Genomic DNA, 21,450 nt, shown 5'->3' with positions numbered 1-21,450 from the left:
AAGAACTGGCTCAGCTCTGCCAACCCTCTCTTCTCACATCCCACTGTGTTGCTCCACAACCACCACATTTGCCTGCTGTCCTCAACCCATGGAGAGTACACGCCCACCCAGATAGGATGCCGGCCTCGTCCGACGCGCTGCGTCCCCTCCTGCCCGTCGCCACCACCTCCTTCTCCTTACGTGTACCTGCTCTTGCCGACGGCTCCTCCCAGCCCTTCAGGCCGCGCCCTGCCCCGCACCAACATGGTGGATGAGATGACCACTATGAAGGATGACGTCATCAATGCCAACACGCTGGCTTGGCTGGTCTGCTCGGGCGTGTCCATCCTGGCCAACACTTGGAGCATTCTTAGCGTCAGTGCTAAGCAGAAGAAGTGGAAACCGCTGGAGTTCCTCATCTGCACCCTGGCAGGGACGCACATTCTCAACATGGCCATCCCCATCACCATGTACTGCGTCATAACGCTGCGGCGGCAGCACTCTAACTACGAGTGGAACGAGGGTCTGTGCAAGGTGTTTGTCTCTACCTTTTACACGCTAACACTGGTCACCTGCTTCTCGGTCACCTCCCTCTCCTATCACCGCATGTGGATGGTCCGCTGGCCGGTGAACTACAGGTATGACATTTAATTATGATGCCCTACGGCTGTTTCAGATTAAACCAATGTCATAACACAAATTAAAAGACTAGCTCCTGTTTTTCATATTAAAACGACCAGTTGTTGTTCTCTCCTTTTTTAAAATTGCCCTTTATGGAGAGCTCCACTTGTTCCCTCTGGGGACATTTATTATTGGAGCTATTCCCCGCAGAAGAAATGGTTGCCATGAAAACTATGTTTGGAGACATGATGAGAGTGAGAATACATATGGTGGGTGGGCCATTATTCAAGGCACATGGTCATGTTTTTTTGCACAGAGGAACTCTTGCACAGGACATTTCTCTTTAGTCTTTGGTTTAATTGCGTAAATATTGTCAGCATTCTTGTGGCATTAATCTGTCTGGGGCTCTACAAAGGCGCCACCGTATCCTCTGACCACAACCAGCAGGATAGGTGAGTTGTACTGTCTTGATTTAATGACTAAGACAAACAGAGCAGGGATACAACCTGCAACCTACTGGTTAAATGACCAACTGCTACCTCTCCATATATTTGATTTATCAAACAAATTGTAAACGTATCGATTGGAGAAGTAATTTGTTAGTGAGAGCCCAAATAGAAGCTACAAATTGTTTCTGCGGCTGATTCTTGTTAGTTTTCTGTAAAATGTTTTTTACAGAAAACATTTTAACTTCCACGATTCTAAATTGTTACACAAAACCCATAGCAAACATCTGTCTTTTATTTTCTCCTGTTTTAGGACAAAAATAACTCTGAAGAACGTGCTGCTACGCGTGCAGCAGGCTGCGCACCGACAGCAGATTCAGTCAGAAATAATCAACAGCTCCCACAGACAGACATATGATACCTGTATCATGGAAATCAGTCAAATATCTGATCCTGTTAGTATCACTCGAGCACTGGAACTGGGCTGGATCAGTCCGATCTCTACGTGTAAGCATTCATACAAAAATATCTTCAAACTATAATTATTAAACAAGATAGTGATAAACTTTACAATCTAACCATAGACGCAAAGAAGCAAATCTCAGAAGATAAGGTGTCATTCAGGTCATAAATGTTAGATTTTTGTCGCGGGTTTCTGAGACGGGACCCAGACAGACTTGTGCCATCTGTCAGCCTGTGTACAGTTTGCGAGTGGGAAGGATCGCATCAGGTGAAATCTCTTTCCTGCCAGCATGTTAGCTGGTTGCAGTTATTTGAGGTAACACCGTGTCAGACTGTCTGAACAGCCAGTATCTGCCAGCTCTAGTTTCCACCTTCACTTGGTTCTCTCACAACATACGATATTAACAAGAAACGGTGAATAATAATAAAACCGAGGTTCACCACACTTTAACAGCTTTAGCACTATTTTTTGTCTTGTTAGACCTCCCGGGACGTCTGCTGTTCACACCGAGTCACATGCTTTAAACAGGATCGTGTCTTTATTATATCAGCACTGGAGTGCTGCACTAAAATAAGAAGCTGATTTAATAGAACGGCTAGGTTTATTTTTAACAACCTATAGTATTTTGAGTACAGGATAATGAAAAGGTGTGTAGTTTGTAAACTGTACACCTTTGCATCCCAGAGGTCTCATCTTTAGTCTAATTCAGCTTTTACTTAACATTTGCATATCTCAGCCTTATAACATTCGGTCAAAAGATTTTCCAACATAAGGTAAAGGCTAAATAAAAACAGGTTGTAGTTGAGTGTTATTCTACAGATGCATAGTGCATATTGTGTCCTCCTGAAAGCCTAACCATGGTGCATCTGGTAAAGAGCAGCATTATGTTGGCTCCCTTTTCTTCCCTGCTGGAAAACTGAGTGATTGCACTGCCAATGGCATCAACCCTACAGATGCTCGGTCTACGGTCAGCTTGGCAAGTTTTGCACACAAGCAGCTGCTCAAAAAAAAAAAGTGCTCGCTCTTGCTCTCTGTATTACCCATTCCGTTACCACTATTGTCTAACACACACATACAAACAGACATGTGGTTTTGCACAAAATGCTGTCATTTTTTCACTTTCTCATCTTTATCTGTCCCCTCTCCAGATCTTCTTCTTGTTTTTGAAGTTAGTTTCAACAATGATATGGAGGAAGCAAAGTTCCAGACTCGGGCTGTGTAATTAGTGTTCATCTTTCTTTTAAATTGCTTCCCATTCATCCCGCTGAGCTGCCTTTTCCCTGACATTAACATACGCCGAAGCCCTGAATTATGAGTTCCAGCTTTGTGTTTAGGGAGGTATTCTCATCACCCTGCGCTCACTATCTCATGTAAGTTATTTTCCTCGCTCAGTCTGGTAATAGATTCATGCAGCTTGGTGACGTAACCTCCCCCATGTACCCCGGGCACATTCAGGAAAGGCTAGCATTACTCACTGTGACAACAAGATCTACTTGTGTTTGCAAAAAAAAAACAACAAAAAAAACAAAACAACCCACAGTGGAAAAATAGAGGCAACTGCTGCCCCTTCTGTGTTATTTATGTTGCCACAGTGCGCATAGACTAAACAGGTTTGAAATATTTTTAAAATCACATTTTAACCTGATAAGAATGAAATGTATCTTCAGACGTAAAGGCCAAGTTTGCTCTTAATTCCTTTGGAGAGGCTGATGTGGCGTTCGGCTGAAAGAGCTTAAAGAGAAAAGAGTTTACTCTAATTAGATATATGAGGCTGAAGAAATACCTTACTTCAGCCAGGCCATTTTTTAAAATCAATTTATAAAGCAAGTGTTTTATGAACTGAAGTGGTGATGTAAATAAATAGATCAAAGGTTATTTCTAGCCTTGGCATCTGTTCCTTATGTAAATTAGTTGATTTTCTACTGTGCTTATTAGACAGTGGACATTATATACAGTTTAAATAAACATAACCTCTAAAAATCTGTAATTTTTAGACTGTTGCACCACTTATTAGCAGTAAAAATAGTACAAGTCACAAGTGGTAAAATCCACTGTCAGAATATTGTGATATATTCTCAGTTTTCATAAAGCTTTCACCTGCAGTCAACCAACGTAATGTTTTCTCTTTAAGAACTAGTCTATCAATATTTCCAAATTCTACATGTTCCATAACAGAGATTGAAAGTTCAACAGAATAATGGAGAGCATCTTTGCTGTAATCATTTTAGCCTTCCTGTTATCTGCTAAAAGTCTCACTTTCTCTTTCTCCCTCACATCCAGAATGAGCTGCATCTTTATTACGTAACTGCAAATTGTTTTCTTTTCATACCTTCTTACATCCCGGCTCACTTAATTTTTAAATATCCTACTGAAACTGGAAATATCTAAATTCAGACCTTCTTCACTTTGTAACATCAGTCACCATCTGGAAAAAGATTAAATGTTTAAGATTCGGATGTGTTGATCAAAGCCAATCAAGCTTCTCCAAACCCCACCCAGTTCCTTGGTTCATGCAATGAAAAGCTCTCATTCGGTTTTGTACATTCACCTAAATTGCTTAACGGCAAAAATTGTGAAAAATATTTAAAAATTTTTGAATGGCTAATATCAGCAGCAACTCACCTAGAAAAATACAACCTTAACACTTTTCCTGGGCCCTGTTTTGTTTCTTAATGACAGATTAATTCTGAGTGAGCAAAGCAAATGAGCTTCCTGTCTTTTATCTCCTCTCTCCTCTTAAACTCCAAGTCAATCTGCCTTTATGTGAAATGTGAAAGTGGGAATTGAGGAGCTCCTGCTGTTTTAATTTGTGGTTGATAGCAAATTTAAACATGCGGTGTCAGAACGTCATTTGGACTTGCCAGGGTTCTACTTTGTAGCTTGTATCTGTTGTCTCAGGGCTCAAGCTAGATGTGAATCTGTCTCATCGATATTGAACAACAACATAGATCATAAATAATTCACAATGGGTGAAATAATGAGGGTAAATAAAAGTTTGTGTGAGGAAAACTATTTTTGTAAGTTTGCCAAGTGTTAGCTGCTTTAAACCAATTAAGGTCCTTTATCAAAAAGAGATTTCTAAAAGGCTGTTAAAGTTTCCAAATCTCGCATTTCACATAAGAAAAAGCAGGATAAAATGGAGTAACTTTGCGTTAAAATGTTCAAATTTCCTGTTATCTGTAGAATTTCTAAATGTTTCGTAGTCAAAAATCAGCTATTTCCAGTCACCTATTGATTCCTTGGTCCATCTTTATATCTTTTCATACTTTTATGGTGGCACAAAGCACCAAAGGGGCCATTTTTCTGCAACTATTCGTGTTACAGGAGTTAAGAAGAAGCTTATGCTTCAGGATTTTCTGCTAATTCCCTGCCTGGCTCAATGCTGTTGCAAAAAATATTTATTGTTTTTAGGAAAATATGGAAAAATACAACACAGGTCAAACTTGACCGTAGTTTTAAGATGGATGTGTCCTCCTGCTAAGTGCGCCAATAGCCACACCACCAGAAGACAAACACAGAGAAAAATCTTCATTGTAGCAGTGGCTTGGAGGTGAAAGGAAATGGAAATTCTCTCATGCTGAAAAAGACCCAGATGACAAATGGACCGAAGGAAACTATCATCAAAAAATCGATTTCCTTCCACTTTCTTCTCTGCTTTGTCCAGGCCATAACTGTTTTTGATGTGGTGCTTTTTAAAACAGATCTTCAGTTTTAGAATCTTAAATGTATATTTTAATAATGAATGTTTCATTTATATTCCTGTCCACCATGAAGAGTTTTTCCCCCTTGCGCGTTTAATGTTTGGCACAATTTATTATTCTTCTGTTGCCGTCCTGAGGTTCCCTGCATTGAACCCTTTTGAAAAAACACGTCTACTTACTTGGTCACACACCTGTTAAAACGTGAGGATTGGTGATTTAGAGGAGAGATCATGATAAATATTTCAATTGGTTCTTGAAACACCTTCTCAATGTTGACATTTAATTTACTTTGGTGGGAAGATGTTATTTTTCCTGACTTGACAATATTTTGACAATATTCTTCATGGATACATTGTCATAATAAATCAGAACATGAGGACATACTTGATCATATGTAGCAGCCCTCTGAAGGAGAATCAATGGATTTTTAATTGTCAGACTTAGCTGAACTCGGCCACAGCCGTTTCACATTTTCTTCTCATTAAGTCGCTCTTTTATCGACTTGGATGTACACCGGGCGTTACAGTGAGGCTGATTTGCAATATGTTTTGTAGAGAAAAGAACATTTTGAGTCAATCCTGACTGGTATTTGCTTCCCACAACATCTAGTTTTCTCTATTGTCTCTGTTGCCGTACATTTTCTCCATTTATCAGCGGCTGTCTTTCTTGTTGAAAGAAAGTGCTTGCATAATGCTGTGGACTGTTTCTGCACCCTAGATTTGAATGATGTTCGCTTTTCAGCAAAATACAGCTTCGGCCAAGAAAGAAAATGAACAGATGTCTGGAACGTCTCGCGAGGACAGCTGAACTTTGTTAGTTTACTCAGGTTCACCTTAGTTGACGGCAAGTATGAACTCAAGGAGCCTGAGAGTTGAAACTGAATCAAAGGTGCTTCATCAAAATGCTAGATTAATGGTGTTCACACTTAAGCAAACGGGTGATTGATCAGTCTTCCATTTGACTGAGGTTAAATGCGATATTAAATATGAAATAAGTTAGAAATAATTTATCAAAGTCTAACATGTTAGCAGGGTTCTGTACACCTTTGTCAGCTTTCCAGCCGTTTACATTCCAGTTGCATACAGTAACTGTGGTACAGTTTCCGCAGGAATACCTCTGAGATTTCGCTGAGAAGACGAGGCTCACAGGCTTTAAACTAATAAGCTGCAGGACTTGCGGAGCAGAACATAAAGCGACGGCCAATTTAAGCTGAAGCCCTGACAGCTTCGCCGAATTGAAACAAAAATTCTTTGCTTGTGCTTCCAGGTTGAGTAACACCAAAAAGCAGGCGGTTCACACAGTGATGGGCATCTGGATGGTGTCCTTCATCCTGTCCACGCTCCCAGCAGTGGGCTGGCACGACACAATCGATCGCTTCTACACCTCCGACTGCAGATTCATTGTGACAGAGATCGGCCTGGGCTTCGGCGTGTGCTTCCTGCTGCTCATCGGCGGCAGCGTGGCCATGGGCGTGATCTGCATCGGCATTGCTCTCTTCCAGACCTTCTCCATTCAGGCGGGCCACAACGCCGACAAGAACAAGTTCAACGTCCCGACCATCGTGGTGGAGGATGCTCAGGGGAAGCGCAGGTCATCCATTGACGGATCAGAGCCTCTCAAGACTTCGCTGCAGATCACTTACCTGATCAGTGGCATCGTCTTCATCTACGACTTCCTGACTGGCTTCCCCATACTGGTGAGTTTATTGTAGGCTGTGGCCGAAAGTGTTAGATGGTCAAATTTGAGCGCTCAATGGAAAATGGAGTCGTGTTAGTCAGGGAGACTAAACAAAAGAGAAAATGTGGCTTTGGAAGCTATTACTCCACGATTTGCAAGAATGGTTTAGATTTATGCAATTCAATAAATATGACATCACACTGCACGGTATCTGAAGTCGTGGATTTCAAGAAACGGGAAAAACAGCCGGACATATTTCCTCTCGCATATCCCTTATTTTTATCTGTCAAACCATCTCTTCCAGGTTTGTTTTTTAAAACACTTTTATTATATATGAAGAGATTGTGACTCTACTTATGCAATCTTGGGTAATGTTGAGTTAAAGTATGCCTGAATCTTGAGTGAAGGAGTTAATAGTCTTTCACATCTCCCCTATTCTAAAGACATTTAAAGTTCTCAAAGTTGGATGTTTTCTTCTTTTTTTCATATATCCACCATGAACCAGCTTTGCTGATGAAAGCAAGTTAGTTACAAGTTTGGTAAATTAACTTCCCAACAGTAATTTGTTATTTTTTTAACAATAAAAGCTGCAGAAGGCACATGGATCTGGTCAGTTTATATGCTGCCTAGGTTATGTCTGTCTGCTTATGCCATCTGCTGAATATTTTTTATAATCCGTAAAGCTTTCTAAAATCACATGAACCAAAACAATGTTTCACAGAGAGGACATGAATATTTGTTCCTGTATATTCAGAAGAAATACTGCTGTGATTCCCTTTTTGAGAACGTACTAATTACCTGGTAAGTAAATAAGCATTGAAATGAGTTATCGTTGTAATCAGATATCAGTTTATCTGAAGCTTCTCATTCTTGAATTATTCTTCCTCTGCTTCACGTGTACATTTTGTGAAGATTATTCGTATTTTGGCAACTTTGGATTTTGGAGATTTTGAATTATTTTCTCTTGTTAAGTTGTAATTTTAGCGTAAAACCAAAACAGTTCATTGCTAAATTTTCTGCCATGCATCTCCTGTGGTCCTCTAAGTTGGAGAGGAAAAGAAAAACTCACTCAGCCAAATCAAGAGCCTCTTATCTGAACAGCTCGACATTATTTTTATCTATTTGTATTTTCTCTAGATCTCTTCTTTTTGTTGCATTTGGCATCATGAGAAGAGGCTATACTTTTGAGTGTGTTGCAATTTTTTGTGCAAGATGAAAAGCGTCCTCAGTCCATGCAGCATTACGCTGAGAGTTTATTTCAGTGTCGGAGTTAAAAATGCCTTTTTGCTGAATTATCTTGAAGATAATTTGTTAAAAAAATAATAACTGCACACTTTACGACAAGAACACTGCATTGTATATTGTTTCATAGAGCTGAATTACTGATGAAAGATCATGTTTCTAGTGCAGCGAACGAAACGCCAAGTCTGCTGGTCCTGATCTAATGAGCTATTTAAATGCATGAAAAGCTGTTCACACACAAATATACTGCGTCTTTGTTTTGGAGTGTATGGAGTTACATGGAGTGATCCAGCCTTAGAGAGCCCAGAAACTAAACCACATGCTCGTACAATATCTGCGGGTCTAGATGGGATTTGTTTTGATGCTAAGATCAATAACTTCAGGGTTGCATGTGATAGTGATTTATGTGTATATCTGTTTGAAGTTTGGTAAAAGAATCACACACTAAATGATTCTAAACAAATTGACACGTTTGATGAAAATGAACAGATATACTAAGCCTGTTTTGTCTATACTTGCGGTTTTTCTGCATCACTTTTTAATTCTGGCAGTACTGAGCACCTGCTAGAAATATTTTTTGTAGCTCCCAGAGGGAGCGGCCACTAGTGCAAATTGAACTCTTCGTTAACTACAAACTACAGAGTTTATAGTTGATGCTGTTGAATGAACAAAATGTTTTGCCATCTGTATTTCCTGGCTGTTTGGTGATGGGTTTGGCCAGTGATGCAACACCATGAGCTGCTGTTGCAGTCAGTGGCCTCAGTTCAATGTTAGCTGACGTTTCTCAGTCTGTTGAAACAGGTTGAGTTTTAGTTGTTTTACATGAAAAGAATACTAATAATTGTCATCACCTGCAAGCTGTGATTTCTGTTGGTGTTTTTGTGTGTATCTTTTTTATATTAATGCTGAAATGAGGTGATATCCCTTTAATGCTGATGTAAAGTGTTTGTGCTCCATTACTTCAACTATACAATCTAGTAATGTCATTATAGATGTCTGGTAAGACTGCACATTATGTCACTAGTATTTCATTGTGCAATAGTCACACCGCAAAGGACTATTTGGAGTGCCATAATTGTCGGTGATATTGTCATCACAAAATTTGCAATTACTGCCACCAACACAAGATTTTCTAATGTCGTGCAGCCTTAACGCCAGACCAGAGAATGAGTACCATATGAGTATTTTCATGCAACTCCCTCAATTTCTCCCCTAAACAGTTTTCTGAACGTTGCTCCAGTTGATAGCGTCATACTATTTGTGACACTAAAAGCCTAATTGCAACCTGTAAAAGACTTTACTTTTTGTTCTGAAAAGGTGGTGAGCTTTGCCAGTCTGAAGTTTGACCGCTCGTATAACTGGATGGTGCTGTGTGTGCTGTGGTGCTCCATCGCTCAGTCCATTTTGCTGCCCATGTTCCTGTGGGCTTGTGACCGTTACCGGGCCGACATCCGCATGGTGTGGGAGAAGTGTGTCGCCATCATGTCCAACGATGAAGTGGATGAGGGTAAGTTATTGTAAGGCATCTCCCTTCTGCCCCGCCTCCGTTTTTCCCTCATTTGCACCTGCCCAGTTGATGATGTTTAAAGCCTTTTTTAAATGAAGGAAAGCTCTTTATGTACATGTCTAAACAGCTTTAGTCTAGAATAATCCAAAGGAAATTTTTTTTCAAATTGCTCATGACTAAAAAGAATGAAAACAGAATATTTGGTGGCAAAAATGTTAAATTATAGCATCTGTTTAGGTTAAATTATTTCTGTTCAGTCAAGAAAGGAAGGGAACATTTCTATTTATGTTGTTGATACAAACGTCCTGGATTACAAGCTGATATACGACACAGTTGACAAAACTTAAAATGTTCAGCGCAGTGGCAGTGATTGTTGCTCTATGCTCCAGCTTGTCAGAAAAAAAGAGAACAGTCACACAGGTACTTTCTCTGCCTTGAAAAGACTTTAAACTTCAGCAACTGTTCGATGGAAAACTTCTGTGATTTTGAAGCTATTATCTCAAAATCACATATTGTAGTTTTTTTTCTGTTTTTGTGTACTTTTTAAGTTAGAACATTTGCAAATAATTTTTTAAGCAGCTTTAATTCCTTTTCTTTAATATCTTCATGATCTCAAGTCACAGGTCAAATGTTATCATGTGACCTTTGTTATGAAATAAAAACTGAAAGGACAAGTGTCTGTGTAGCTTTATAAAGTGCTTATAACTATGATGTCTGTATTTATGCTTCAAAACTGCTACAGATATATGAAGCTGCGTTGCTTAACAAAGCATCTGTGTTTTTACTGTAAGGGTTTAAAATGGGTTATCCTGCAGAATAAAGGATTCCTCATTCGGTTGACAGCTTTTAGTGAAAGTGAACCAAACGCTGTTAAAATGCATATTCATGTCATTTTGATGGTCATATTTCCCTCAAGTCAGGAATAAAACAATTGGGTATTGGTTACAAATCTAAAATACATTGAATTAATGATTTTTTTAATGCTGCTTTTATGTTTTTTTTGTTTTATTTTCTGTTGCTTTTTCTTTTGTATTTGTGCAATGATAAGTCACCTGCTGACTGAAGTCATTTGAAGGCATACACACACGTTAAACGACACTTAGCTGATATCAGAAAGTCTCATGATACAGACGGTGCAACATACTAAACCGGTATTTAGTACTTAGTTCAACTCGATTTAATTCAGTTCAGTTCAAGTTAATTCATTTGAAATTTCCACCAAGAAAACAGACACTTCTGCAACATCTGGTTCTAAAATGAGGTCACATGATAATCATGCAGCAGGTAGAAACATGAACTCTGCAAAAAAAATTTCTCCCCGTTTTTTTTTAAACTCAACCCCATCCGATCCCCTCCTGCCCCGTTTCTAACCCTCCAGACCTTCTGACGCTTTTTCTCTTTTTGACTCCTTTCCTCAGAGCTGAAAATTGTCCAAAGGGTGCCATTACAAAAACACAAGGCAGTTCATATTCTGTGTGATAATTAACACTCCCAGTTCTCTGTTTTGTTTTGTTTTTCTTTTTTTTCCAGAGGGCTTGCCATGTATAACTCATCACAGTTGTATGTATAAGAACTGTTTTCTGTTTCCCAAAGCTACTAACTTTGCATGCAAAGCTGCCTGTGCAAATAGCAACTTTCATCCTCCATCCATTTGGCCAACATTTATCCTCAAGATCATTTTATACCCATCTTCAGTTGATTTGTTGTGAACATAAAGACAGTTATTGTGTTAGAATAATAATAATAATAATAATAATAATAATAATAATAATAATAATAATAATAATAATAAAAAAGATTTAAAAAATTGCAACAATTCTGGTTTTGGTTTTGAATTTCACAAGCAAATCCTTGGCTATCTCTGCTTGGTTCTTTGCTTATGGCTTACATTCCTGAGAACACACATAGGAGGAGTCAACAAATCAGAGAACGATTGAACTTGTTTCTCCTTTCTATTCGTCTGTCTGTCTGTCTGTCTTGTGTATGGAGTTCGTTGCTCTCTAATCCTGACGCTCGTGCTTTTCTGCACTTTGCAGAAAACAGCCAAGATGGAGGAATTCATGCCGACTTAATATATGACAGACCATATGACTATAGCTCGGCGCCTGAAATCGTGACGATAGACCGTAATGCCAAGTTTGAGTTCTCAACCTTAGAAAGGGGGGTTCTGCAAGGGTATCCATTGAGGGAACAACAGGAAGATAAAATGCAGTATTTGCAGGTATATTTATTGATTTCCTTCATTTCTTTTTTTTTTAATCAGTTGAATTACTTTAACTTTATTATTGAATGCATGGTGAAGTGGCCTTGTATGCCTTTGCAGCAGCTTGATTGAAATGGTAATAATTGTGATGCTTTCTCTCTGATTTGCAGCAGGTTTTTTTTTTTGGCCTTTTTTTGTTTTGTTTTCCTAGGGTGAATCTAAAATTCTCTCAGGCTGACTAATGTTTGGTAAATATGACCATCAGTAGTCCCATCAATACATTAACTGTGCTTCATTTACCAAGTACTATGTCCTAGTCACGAACTTACAAACATTACAATAGTGTGGAAGAGGGTAAGAGTGTAGTAACTGACTTACCTTTTACATTTCAGGATTTTCCTCAAGCGATATAAACGTCTACTCATGTTCTGCTAAAAAAATAATGAAAAATAGCATTGTGTTCATTCAATCCAGCTTCCATCCCAGTCAGATGAAGAGCTGTGAAAAAGCTCGTTCTCAACCTGCATCTGCAATAAAGCTGGAACTTGCAGCCTTCCAGGACAGTTCAACAAATTCAGAATGAAAATATGTGCTTTGTTTCAGACATTGGCTCCATTTTGAAAATAGCCTTTTACCCTCTCTGATTCCGTATTACCTTAACGTGGTTTAAAGTAATCATAGTTTGAACTGTCCTAAAAGACTGTAGTGGGGATATGTAACGCCAAAGTCAACAATTCCCAACCATGCAATATTACCTCTTGCAAAGCATCCGACAGTAGTACTGTGTCATCTTTGTGTTATTCAGTAAAAATGGAAAAAAAAGAGTATCATAAGGTCCATTTTATACGTATCCATTCTGCAAATCAATTTCTTTAAATTGGCCCAACACATCAGATGTCCAACATAAAAGATGGACACTTCAAACGCAACATTTAATGTGTTTCTAACTTAACTATGGTTAAGACGTCATCAAACAGAGATGTATACAGTAGCCATCACTCCATTATACCAACTCGGTGCCCCCGTCCATCATCTTTTGTCCTTTGTTTACATCACTAGGTGTATTTTTGCTGTGTAGTTGTATTAGACTGTGTTGATCTTTGTGTGTGCCTGCAAAAATAAAAGAAAACATAAACTTGTTTCAGTTACAGGATGACTGACTGAACTTTGACTCAATCAACTGTATTATATTGTTTCTGAAGCAGATCAAGTGTGACATGTGTCTGCAAATCCTTCTGATTTCGATTAAATGTCGCCTGAGCTTCACAACTTGCAAGGTGTCTGATTAGCAGAAATAAAGCCTGTTTGGCTTTATTTGCTCTGTGTCCATGTTTCCCTGTCCGTCCTGCATCTTCACTCATTCTAAAGCTTGTGCTGCCCTCTGCTGTCCAGCTCTCTCACCTTTAGAGTTCAGTGCTACTGTATCGTCTGCTGTTTAATTCTCTGCATTTACTGAAATACGCCACAGGGGGGCAGACTGATATCAGTCTTGAGGCTCTTGACGTCATCCTGACAAACCCACTGTCTTTGAATAGTTGTCAGAACACAATGTGAGTATAACAAGTAGGAAACCTTTATGAGATAAGATCATAGAAATAGAATAACTCTATGCTAAAAGTTTCTCTTAACACGAGGAAATAGAAGTTTGAAATTGCTACATGTGGGATTTAATTTTGAGTCAGGGCGCTATGGAGAATCTAAGTTGTTTATGCTTCATTCTTTTCCTCCACTGACCACAGTAAAACGGCCTCTAGCAGTTGAATTAGCACTAATAAAAATCTAGGTTGCACTAAATCTTTACGTAAAGCTGATAAATCCTACATGTATTAATCTATATTATTGAAGAGGATGATAACGGTACATAGCATGTTTGCCATATTTTTTGTAGCCACTTTTTTTTATATATTTCATCCATTTTAATGTATCAATCTTTATTATGAAGGGTTTGTTTTGTGTCTTCCCTCCAGGTGCCCCCTACAAGAAGATACTCCCACGACGAAACAGACATGTGGACCAGCGACCAGATCCCCTCATACCTGCATCGATGGGGCTCCACCGAGGACGTGATAGTGGCTGCCCACTACAGCTCCACCTTGCCGCGCCGCGAGAGGCGCAGGAGCAGCCTGGTCTCCTACCACGAGGAGAGCCACTATCATCACCACCCTCACCGCAAGCGGCGGCGATCTGAGGACAGCATGCACTCCCTCAGGCACCTGCCCCGCATCGTGTGCGGCGGGGAGCGCTACGAGGACGAGCTGCGGTGCTTCAGCCGTGATGAGGTGATTAACTTTATAGACGAGACTCCCGTGCCGAGCCCCCGGAGGAGCCCGCGCCGCACGTCCACCGTCTCCCTCATCCCCAACGTGTACGAGCAGCACGCCATCATCCTTCCCCACTTCCCACTCACAGACTTTGAGCGGGAGCCCCAGGCGCTCAGGCGGACCTCGGAGCACAAGAGGAGCAGCAGCAGCAGGGGCAACTCGCCAGAGGGCTCCCCCAAACCGGACCGGTCCCCTGGTAAGATGAGCCACGGGGCTTGCGGCTCGGGGAAGGGCTGCAGTAAAGGCCAGCGTGACGGGGGACAGCAGGACGGAGGGGGCTCACCCCGACGCAGAGAGAGGACTGCAGGGCGCTCTGGCAGCAGGCACAGGACAGGTGAAGGTGCCGTGTCCAACGCCGGAGCCGACTGGCTGAAGCAAAAGCACCTCAGCAAGGCTGAGAGTAAAGGCAGCACAAACAGTTTCCTAAGCACACCTTCAGCGTCGTCCTCGGGATACATTACCTTTCACTCTGATTCTGTTGGCTCCACCACCTGAAGCAAAGCACCCACGTTGATATAAATATTAGGAACTAATATCTAATTGAAAACCTCAGTGGGTTAAGAGAAGTGACAGGCTGGAACATATCGACCTTTTTACTTGTGCCATTATTCAGTTTTCTTACCTACCAGAGATAATCGTCTGCTAATCCTAGACGGCCTTAGGAACTTTGGACCTACTTTTTGACTGGGCCTTGATTTCATGTGTGGGCTGGTGACAATATTGATCAATCCAGCTGTTTATCTGTCACAACGCAAAATCTCCAGTGACAAACACTTTTCTGCCAGCACTGACACAAAGGAACTATTTTTAATTGGTGTGATCATTCCTGAACCTTGTTTCTGTCGTTTGGCTCTTATAGGAGGATAAAAATATTTTCATGTGCATTGGTAAGGATGTTTTTTTTTCATTACTATGTTTTCCTTTGTCTTCTTTTAAAATCTTGAACTTGAGTTGTGTTTTATTTGGCCTGTAATGTGTTTTTGTTGTGTGGTACAAACACAAGCTTTCCTGAACGCAGCACATTTTCCTTCAGCTTTGCTTCAGTGCAGGAGTCATTTCAACTTCTTTCATTTTTAAATTACCAGGCACCACATAAAACCTTTTTATAAAACATTTTTCACATAAAATGGAAAATGAGTTTTAATCCCACTCCATTATTTGCCTAATTAATGGTTTCTGTGATCTTTTGAAAACGTGAAGCCCCATCCTTTTATTAAAAAAAAAGAAAGAAAAAAAGAGGTATTTTTAAAATAGAATTCAGATGTTATGTAAATATGGAAAAATATTGGATATTTATGTTTTTGGGAATTTCTGTTTATATGAAAACTTTCCTCCCAAAGGTTTATCTTTCTTGACTTTGGTGATAATGAGGCACAGATGTAGCTCATTATAAAACAAACAGCTTTTAAGACAAATATGCAAGTTGTGTTTTCTACTCCCCCTGCTGGCCCTCGATAATCTGACTTCACACTACGCTTTGATTCAGATGCACTGTACATTTAGTTATTTCACATAAAGCACAAATTATGAACCATAAATTGGAACTAAAATTCAACTTATAAGTGACCTGGTTCTCCTGGGCGACATGTGAAAATGAATGGGCTTTGGAAGGTTTTGTTTGTTTTGCTTAATTGACGGGGCTCTGCAAAAATAAAGTGAAGATTAAATCTGAGTAAACCCCTGTAATTCTTTAGACGGATGCTGTAGCGCCTTGCGGAGGCTATCCCTAGAGATGTCTCACATTTTATCTCATTAAAACCACAAACCTCAGTGTATTTTATTATTTTATGAAAGACCAACAGAAAAGGCCAAACATGTGAAGATTTTTTTTTTTCCTGGACTGCCCTGTTTTTAGCACCAGGCTTCTTGAGGTAAAACACTCCCACAGCATAAAGCCGCCACCGTAACGTTTCACTGTGAAGATTGTGTGTTCAGCAGAACATGACGTGTTAAATATCTAATTAGTTCCCATCTGAACAAGACTTTATTTAGACATTACTGTTGTTCTTCTCAATCTGCAGTCTTCTTCTGAACGCAGCTAGTTGCACTGGATTTTACTTACGGGTGTCGGACCTGAAAAGCAAAACAAATTTTTTAGATTATAATTCATGTAACAGAAATTGAAAAATGTGAGTCAACGTCCATCCATTTAACATTTACGCACTACTTTGTGTTGATCTGTTAGACAAAATTTCATAAAACTAAGTTTACTGCTGTGGTTGTAATGTGGTAAAGTATCTTCAAAAATCCTCCAGGGGTAGGAATACTTTCACAAGTGACTTGAAGATCTGCATTTCTTATCTTAAATTCAAATTTTCAGAAAGTAAAATGCACAATAATTTCCAACATAGCAGCACCTTTACTAAATATCGACCATGTGTTTCTGCACAAATTCCAAATAAATCAACAAACTACATTTCATCTCTTCCAGAGTGATAATTTGCTAAAGTAATGCAATGAAGACAGTAAGCAGGAGATCCAGTCAGGAGCTTTGAGTGCTTGTGGATAGTAACTGTGAATGTGAATGTATTTGCACTAATAAAGTGCAGCTTATTAAGTAGGCATGAAGAACTGAAATGATCTCTTTTGCACCTTTATTTGTCATAAAATTCGTTTTTTGTTTTACCATCACGGTCCAAATGAATAAAGTAGCACTTATTGGGCATTTATGCTTGGCGTCATCCCTATTTTTTTTTTAACAGCTTAGTTTAAATGTTGCGTGTTTCTTACTGATTTCAGGATATTCAAACAACTTTGCTAAAACATGTTTTCCTTTCTGGAAGCAAATCACCTCGCACAGCCATATTTTGCTGTGGTATAGGTATATATACATTTTTTTTTCATTTCGTTGTATTTACAATATTAAACATTTTTTGTGACCTATTCAAAGGTTTATTACTCAAATACGAATGACGTTAAATGTTAGTTTTTTTGTTGAGTTGATGACTTTGTTAACATGATATGACTGATTAAATTCACATGAAAACACCTGAGTTTGTGTGTAGAATCGTTCTAGTGTGTGTTCACCGGATAATCTGATGATTAGTGTCTGCTTTCTAAAACCTGGATAAACATGAAATCTTGTAGTGCTTTAAACCCTGGGGGGAGGGGGGGAATAAGGAACGTCTTATTTTTTAGCTGTTTTAGGGAAATATCTTTAATAATTTTATTGTATGGATGAGTTATAAACCCTGTGTCGTCATTACCCGTCGTGATACGTCAGCTCCTAAATCTGCACCTTCAAGGGCATCGTTTATCCGCATCAGGCCACAGAAAGGAGCGTCTGGAGCGCACTTCATCCACGTCTGGCCCGTTAATTCCGCCCGGCTGACCTCAGTCTCATGCTAATGGAGGATTCTCTGCCTCCCTTCAGTTCTCATGTGCGTCCCTATTCTGGTGGAGCAAACTTGGAGAGTGAAACAATGTGTGGAAGAGTTCATAGAAGTCCTTAGAAAAAGTTGAAGTGCATTCAGTGCGCTCGTCACGTGACGCTCCCCTTTATCGCATTAAACAAACTTTCCTTGTGCCTCTGGCCCCCAGAGGTCTTGTTAGCAGAGCAGCTTTGACTTTGATGATGCGAGCTTTCCAGGCTGAGCTTTTAGGGGACGAACCAACCAAGCAAAGGGTTAGAACGACCGATATGATACTTGAAATGACAATTACATTTCAACATTTTGGTTTGAAATAGCTTTTCCATGTCCTGTTTTATTAGGAACAAGCTTCGTGTGGGAGGCAGTTGCGTTATTTCAGTTTGCGCCATTTGAAAGAGCTTGTGGGCGTTTCTGCGATTCACCTCGCTGTAAGGTGCCATCCTTCCCAGGATAGAGAGATGCCATATGACAGCCAGGTGTTCTGACCATAGACATGTCTATGAGTGCGCTGATGGCCACGAATCACCCATCAGATACCGTTCCCCCTATGTTAAAGGGGGGAACGGTATTTGATGGGTGTACACAATTCCCGACAGGAGAGGGTCCTCCTTTTACAGTTCTCGTCAGATGTGATAAAAAAAAAAAAGAATTCCTGAAGGCATGTTCTACCTCCCATATGGGCCCCTTCTAAGCCTGGGCTAGGGGCCTGCTGCAACCCTCACCCTACCTGTAGCTCCTCCCCTGATGTGATGTCACAAATATGTTACAATTGTGGGAGGAACTGTCTGATGTTGATTTCTAAATCAACACCAGACTGAGTTACTGTTGGTGTTAATTTAGAAATCAACACTGAACAGGATTGCTTTTATGTAACTCTTTGGAACTCTTTAGGGAAACTAACACCCATGTTGTTGAATTAGACTAAACAAGTGTTGAATTAACATATAACACACTGGAAATCTAACACTTTTGAATTTGCTGTGTATCAAACTTTTGTCTACTTGTAAAAGCAACTTATAGTCCACACATTACTGACTTGTTCCACTCTTAGTTTTAAAATGTTGATCTTAGTCAATGTACAACCTAATCTGAGGGATATAGGCGTCATTGTCCTCCTGCAGCCACTGTCTCCAGCTCCTGCGGACTTCAATGAAGGATCCTGGCGTGTAATTCGCAGCTTATAGCAGAAAATCGCCACGCTGTCCGACAAGCGTCCGATTTCCCCGCTCCTGTTTCGGTACTTATGCGTGAAAGTGGAGAAGAATGAAGCGGAGGTCCACGTCCGATGCATTTCATGTCATACTTTTGGGAAGGAAAAAAAAAGTGAATGCTCGACAAAGACGAGAGAAGGAAAGAAAAGGCTCCAGAAGAGCTGAAAACTTTGAAACTGTGAATTTTGATTATGTTTTCCAATATCCTGATCTTAGTGGATTTCTTTCTGTTTTCTATACCTCACACCTCTTTTTAAAATAATCTTTATTATATTTTAATTCATTTTGTGACACAACTGTTTTTCGTATTTTTATTTAATTAGTCTCGATCCCGGTTTTGTTCCAGTTTCAGGACTTTTTTCAGTTTCATATGCAACATTTGGCGGATCACTGTAAAAATCAATTTCGGAGGGTATTATCTAAATCTTAATCAAGTATGTTATCTTTAAATGGTTCCGCACTAGATACTGCTTTCTTTATAACTAACTAACTAACTAACTAACTAACTAACTAACTAACTAACTAACTAACTAACTAACTAACTAACTAACTAACTAACTAAATAATCCTACCTATATTAGTTATATCATGAATGAAAACATCACCTTAGTAAAAGTCAAAAACTGTCATAAGACTTCAGCGTCAATTTGTTGAAACTTAAGCTTGGATCTAGTTTTAAGTGATAGTTTAAGTTTAGATCCACCTTAAAGAGTGATAATTATATTAAAGTCAAACTGTCTTGAAGCTGAGTGTTGTCATTGTCAGTGAGCGGCACATTTTAGCTGCGACTCTCAAAATAGGCTTCTGCCAAAAGGCCAAATAGTTGTATTACTATTTCAGAAACTTTTTATGTTTTAATAACAAATCAGTTCTTTGTTTGTTTGTTACAACAAACAGGACAACAAATTTAATGATTATTTTGAATTTAAAGTAATTAGGAATTGGAAACCATTTTGGGTGTCTTTAGGTGATAAATTACAGTTACATTAACTTGTTTTTTGTTTGTTTGTTTTTAAGCTATTTTCCACGATAAACTAAAAACAGCCTAATCAAAAAACAAAAAAACAAAAGACGTTTGGTCAAAGTTTCACCATTTTTCTCTTCTTATTTCCAAGTTCCATGAACAACTCAGTCAATATTTCGACAGTTTTATTAATAAAATAATACATAATTGAGCTTAATAACACAGTGGTGAAAGTCTACAGTGCAATGATAAACATTCAGTGAGTGGGTTTCCCATCAGCTTCACCAGGGCCGCCACACATTGCGCTCCGCGTTCCCAGCGTCAAGCCGCTGACTGGCGCACTCAGGGTTCCGGTGACGGCTGCTTTGCGTCTCTATGCGTCCCGTGGGAGCTTTCTGCGCAAAAACACGGGTCTGTTTGGCGTCAGATAACTTGTTCGTGTCTTCCATGGCTAAAGAAGAGGCCGTGTGAGCCGTTCGGGGTTTCGGTATTACAGATCTGGTCGGGTTCCTCTCTCCTTCGTGTCCATTTGCTCTCGGCAGCCGAAGCCTCCCCGCCTCCTCCTCCTTCTCCTTCTCCTCCTCCGCCTCCGCCGCCTCAGGTTGGCTCGGGTCGCTGTCCGTGGTGCTGGTCGCTTCACTTCTCCGCCAAGAGCGACACAGCTTGTTAGACAGTTGCGACATCATCCAGCGCTCACTCCCGTTCAGGTGATCAGCCAGCAGCAGGTACTGGTTGACGTTTGCCAGACAGTTCCGGAAGCCCAGCTGGTAATCAGGAAACTCAGAAGCACCGGCGGAAACTGCAGCGAATATCGAGGGGGAAAGAAAAGATAACTTATAGAAACACGTCTGGCTGCTAATGACTCAGATTAAGTTAGCAACTCACTGCTCTGAATCTTTTGGAGGTTCCTCAGATGTTTCACCGTGAGCTCCAAGATGTCGGCTTTCTCCAGCTTGCGCTTTCGAATCTGAGAAAACAGATTGATAGAAACGATCACATTTGGATCACTCGGGTAAAGTTAGATCTTTTAAAAGTCCAGACATGCCGTCTGCACTCACACTGCTGCTGTAGTAGCTCTCCAGAAGCGACTTCAGCTCGTCCAGACACTGGTTTATCCGCGCTCTTCGCTTCTTCTCCATGAGAGGTTTTGAAACCTGTAAAAAGGTCAGGCTTAGATTAATTTCTTTTCTTTTCTCCCCCTCCCCCTTCCATTGAGTTTCGTTACATCTGTACCTTGCTTCCGGATTTGCCCTTTTCACCACATTCTGATGTTGCCACCATTCTTCTTTTTTTCTTTTCTTTTTTTTAGTCCAGATTTTGATTTACTCTGCTTGAAGTTAATTTCTTTCCCTCTCCGCTGCCCTGAGCGGAGAATCCGGGGAAGCTTTTTATAGGAGCACCCACTTAACATGTCAATACAAACCATCCCGCCTGTCTCCTGCGCTCAAATGAACATCAATGGCGTCATTCACCAGCGTAAGCCAACCACCACTGCAGACCAACACAAGAACAGCAAGCATTTTAAAAACTGTTTTAATTTAAAGGCATTGTCTATATTTAACTTTATTGTTTGTTTGTTTTTTTCCTCGCTCCACATTCGGAGTGTATTTTGTTAGAATTGTATATGATACGTAAAAACATACGACAGATAAGCTAAAGAATTAACATTAAAGCCTTTTTAAATTCATAAATGAAGATCTCAAATTGTATTCAGCTTCGTGCTGCATTCACAACCATAGGATAT

At 39.9% G+C, this 21,450-nt stretch overlaps 2 protein-coding genes across 2 annotated transcripts; one reads left to right on the top strand and one right to left on the bottom strand.

Moving 5' to 3' along the window:
- Positions 1-17,148, top strand: gpr153 (G protein-coupled receptor 153). Its single transcript, XM_014983220.2, has 5 exons — positions 1-617; positions 6,477-6,906; positions 9,447-9,636; positions 11,673-11,857; positions 13,807-17,148. Exons 1-5 carry the CDS (start codon positions 244-246, stop codon positions 14,653-14,655), a joined length of 2,028 nt encoding a protein of 675 aa, XP_014838706.2. The 5' UTR covers positions 1-243; the 3' UTR covers positions 14,656-17,148.
- Positions 17,149-19,880: 2,732 nt separating this feature from the next.
- Positions 19,881-21,450, bottom strand: hes3 (hes family bHLH transcription factor 3). The gene is made up of 3 exons (XM_088007600.1): positions 20,765-21,450; positions 20,592-20,673; positions 19,881-20,505 (listed from the first exon to the last, which is right to left on the bottom strand). Exons 1-3 carry the CDS (start codon positions 20,843-20,845, stop codon positions 19,988-19,990), a joined length of 681 nt encoding a protein of 226 aa, XP_087863726.1. The 5' UTR covers positions 20,846-21,450; the 3' UTR covers positions 19,881-19,987.

This window comes from Poecilia mexicana, unplaced genomic scaffold (assembly GCF_051168715.1).
Source record: "Poecilia mexicana isolate PSO_F unplaced genomic scaffold, ASM5116871v1 scaffold_7, whole genome shotgun sequence".
Taxonomy (NCBI): domain Eukaryota; kingdom Metazoa; phylum Chordata; class Actinopteri; order Cyprinodontiformes; family Poeciliidae; genus Poecilia; species Poecilia mexicana.
The sequence above is the reverse complement of the archived record's forward strand: the minus strand, read 5'-3'. Positions and strand labels throughout refer to the sequence as shown.

Excerpts from the sequence above, each read along its gene's own strand:
- gpr153 (XM_014983220.2), top strand. The coding sequence starts at position 244 with ATGGTGGATGAGATGACCACTATGAAGGATGACGTCATCAATGCCAAC. Across the intron at positions 618-6,476 it reads CGCTGGCCGGTGAACTACAG|GTTGAGTAACACCAAAAAGC; the intron begins GTATGACATTTA and ends TTGTGCTTCCAG. Across the intron at positions 9,637-11,672 it reads CAACGATGAAGTGGATGAGG|AAAACAGCCAAGATGGAGGA; the intron begins GTAAGTTATTGT and ends TGCACTTTGCAG.
- hes3 (XM_088007600.1), bottom strand. The coding sequence starts at position 20,845 with ATGGAGAAGAAGCGAAGAGCGCGGATAAACCAGTGTCTGGACGAGCTG. Across the intron at positions 20,674-20,764 it reads AGAGCTACTACAGCAGCAGT|ATTCGAAAGCGCAAGCTGGA; the intron begins GTGAGTGCAGAC and ends CTGTTTTCTCAG. Across the intron at positions 20,506-20,591 it reads CCTCCAAAAGATTCAGAGCA|TTTCCGCCGGTGCTTCTGAG; the intron begins GTGAGTTGCTAA and ends TATTCGCTGCAG.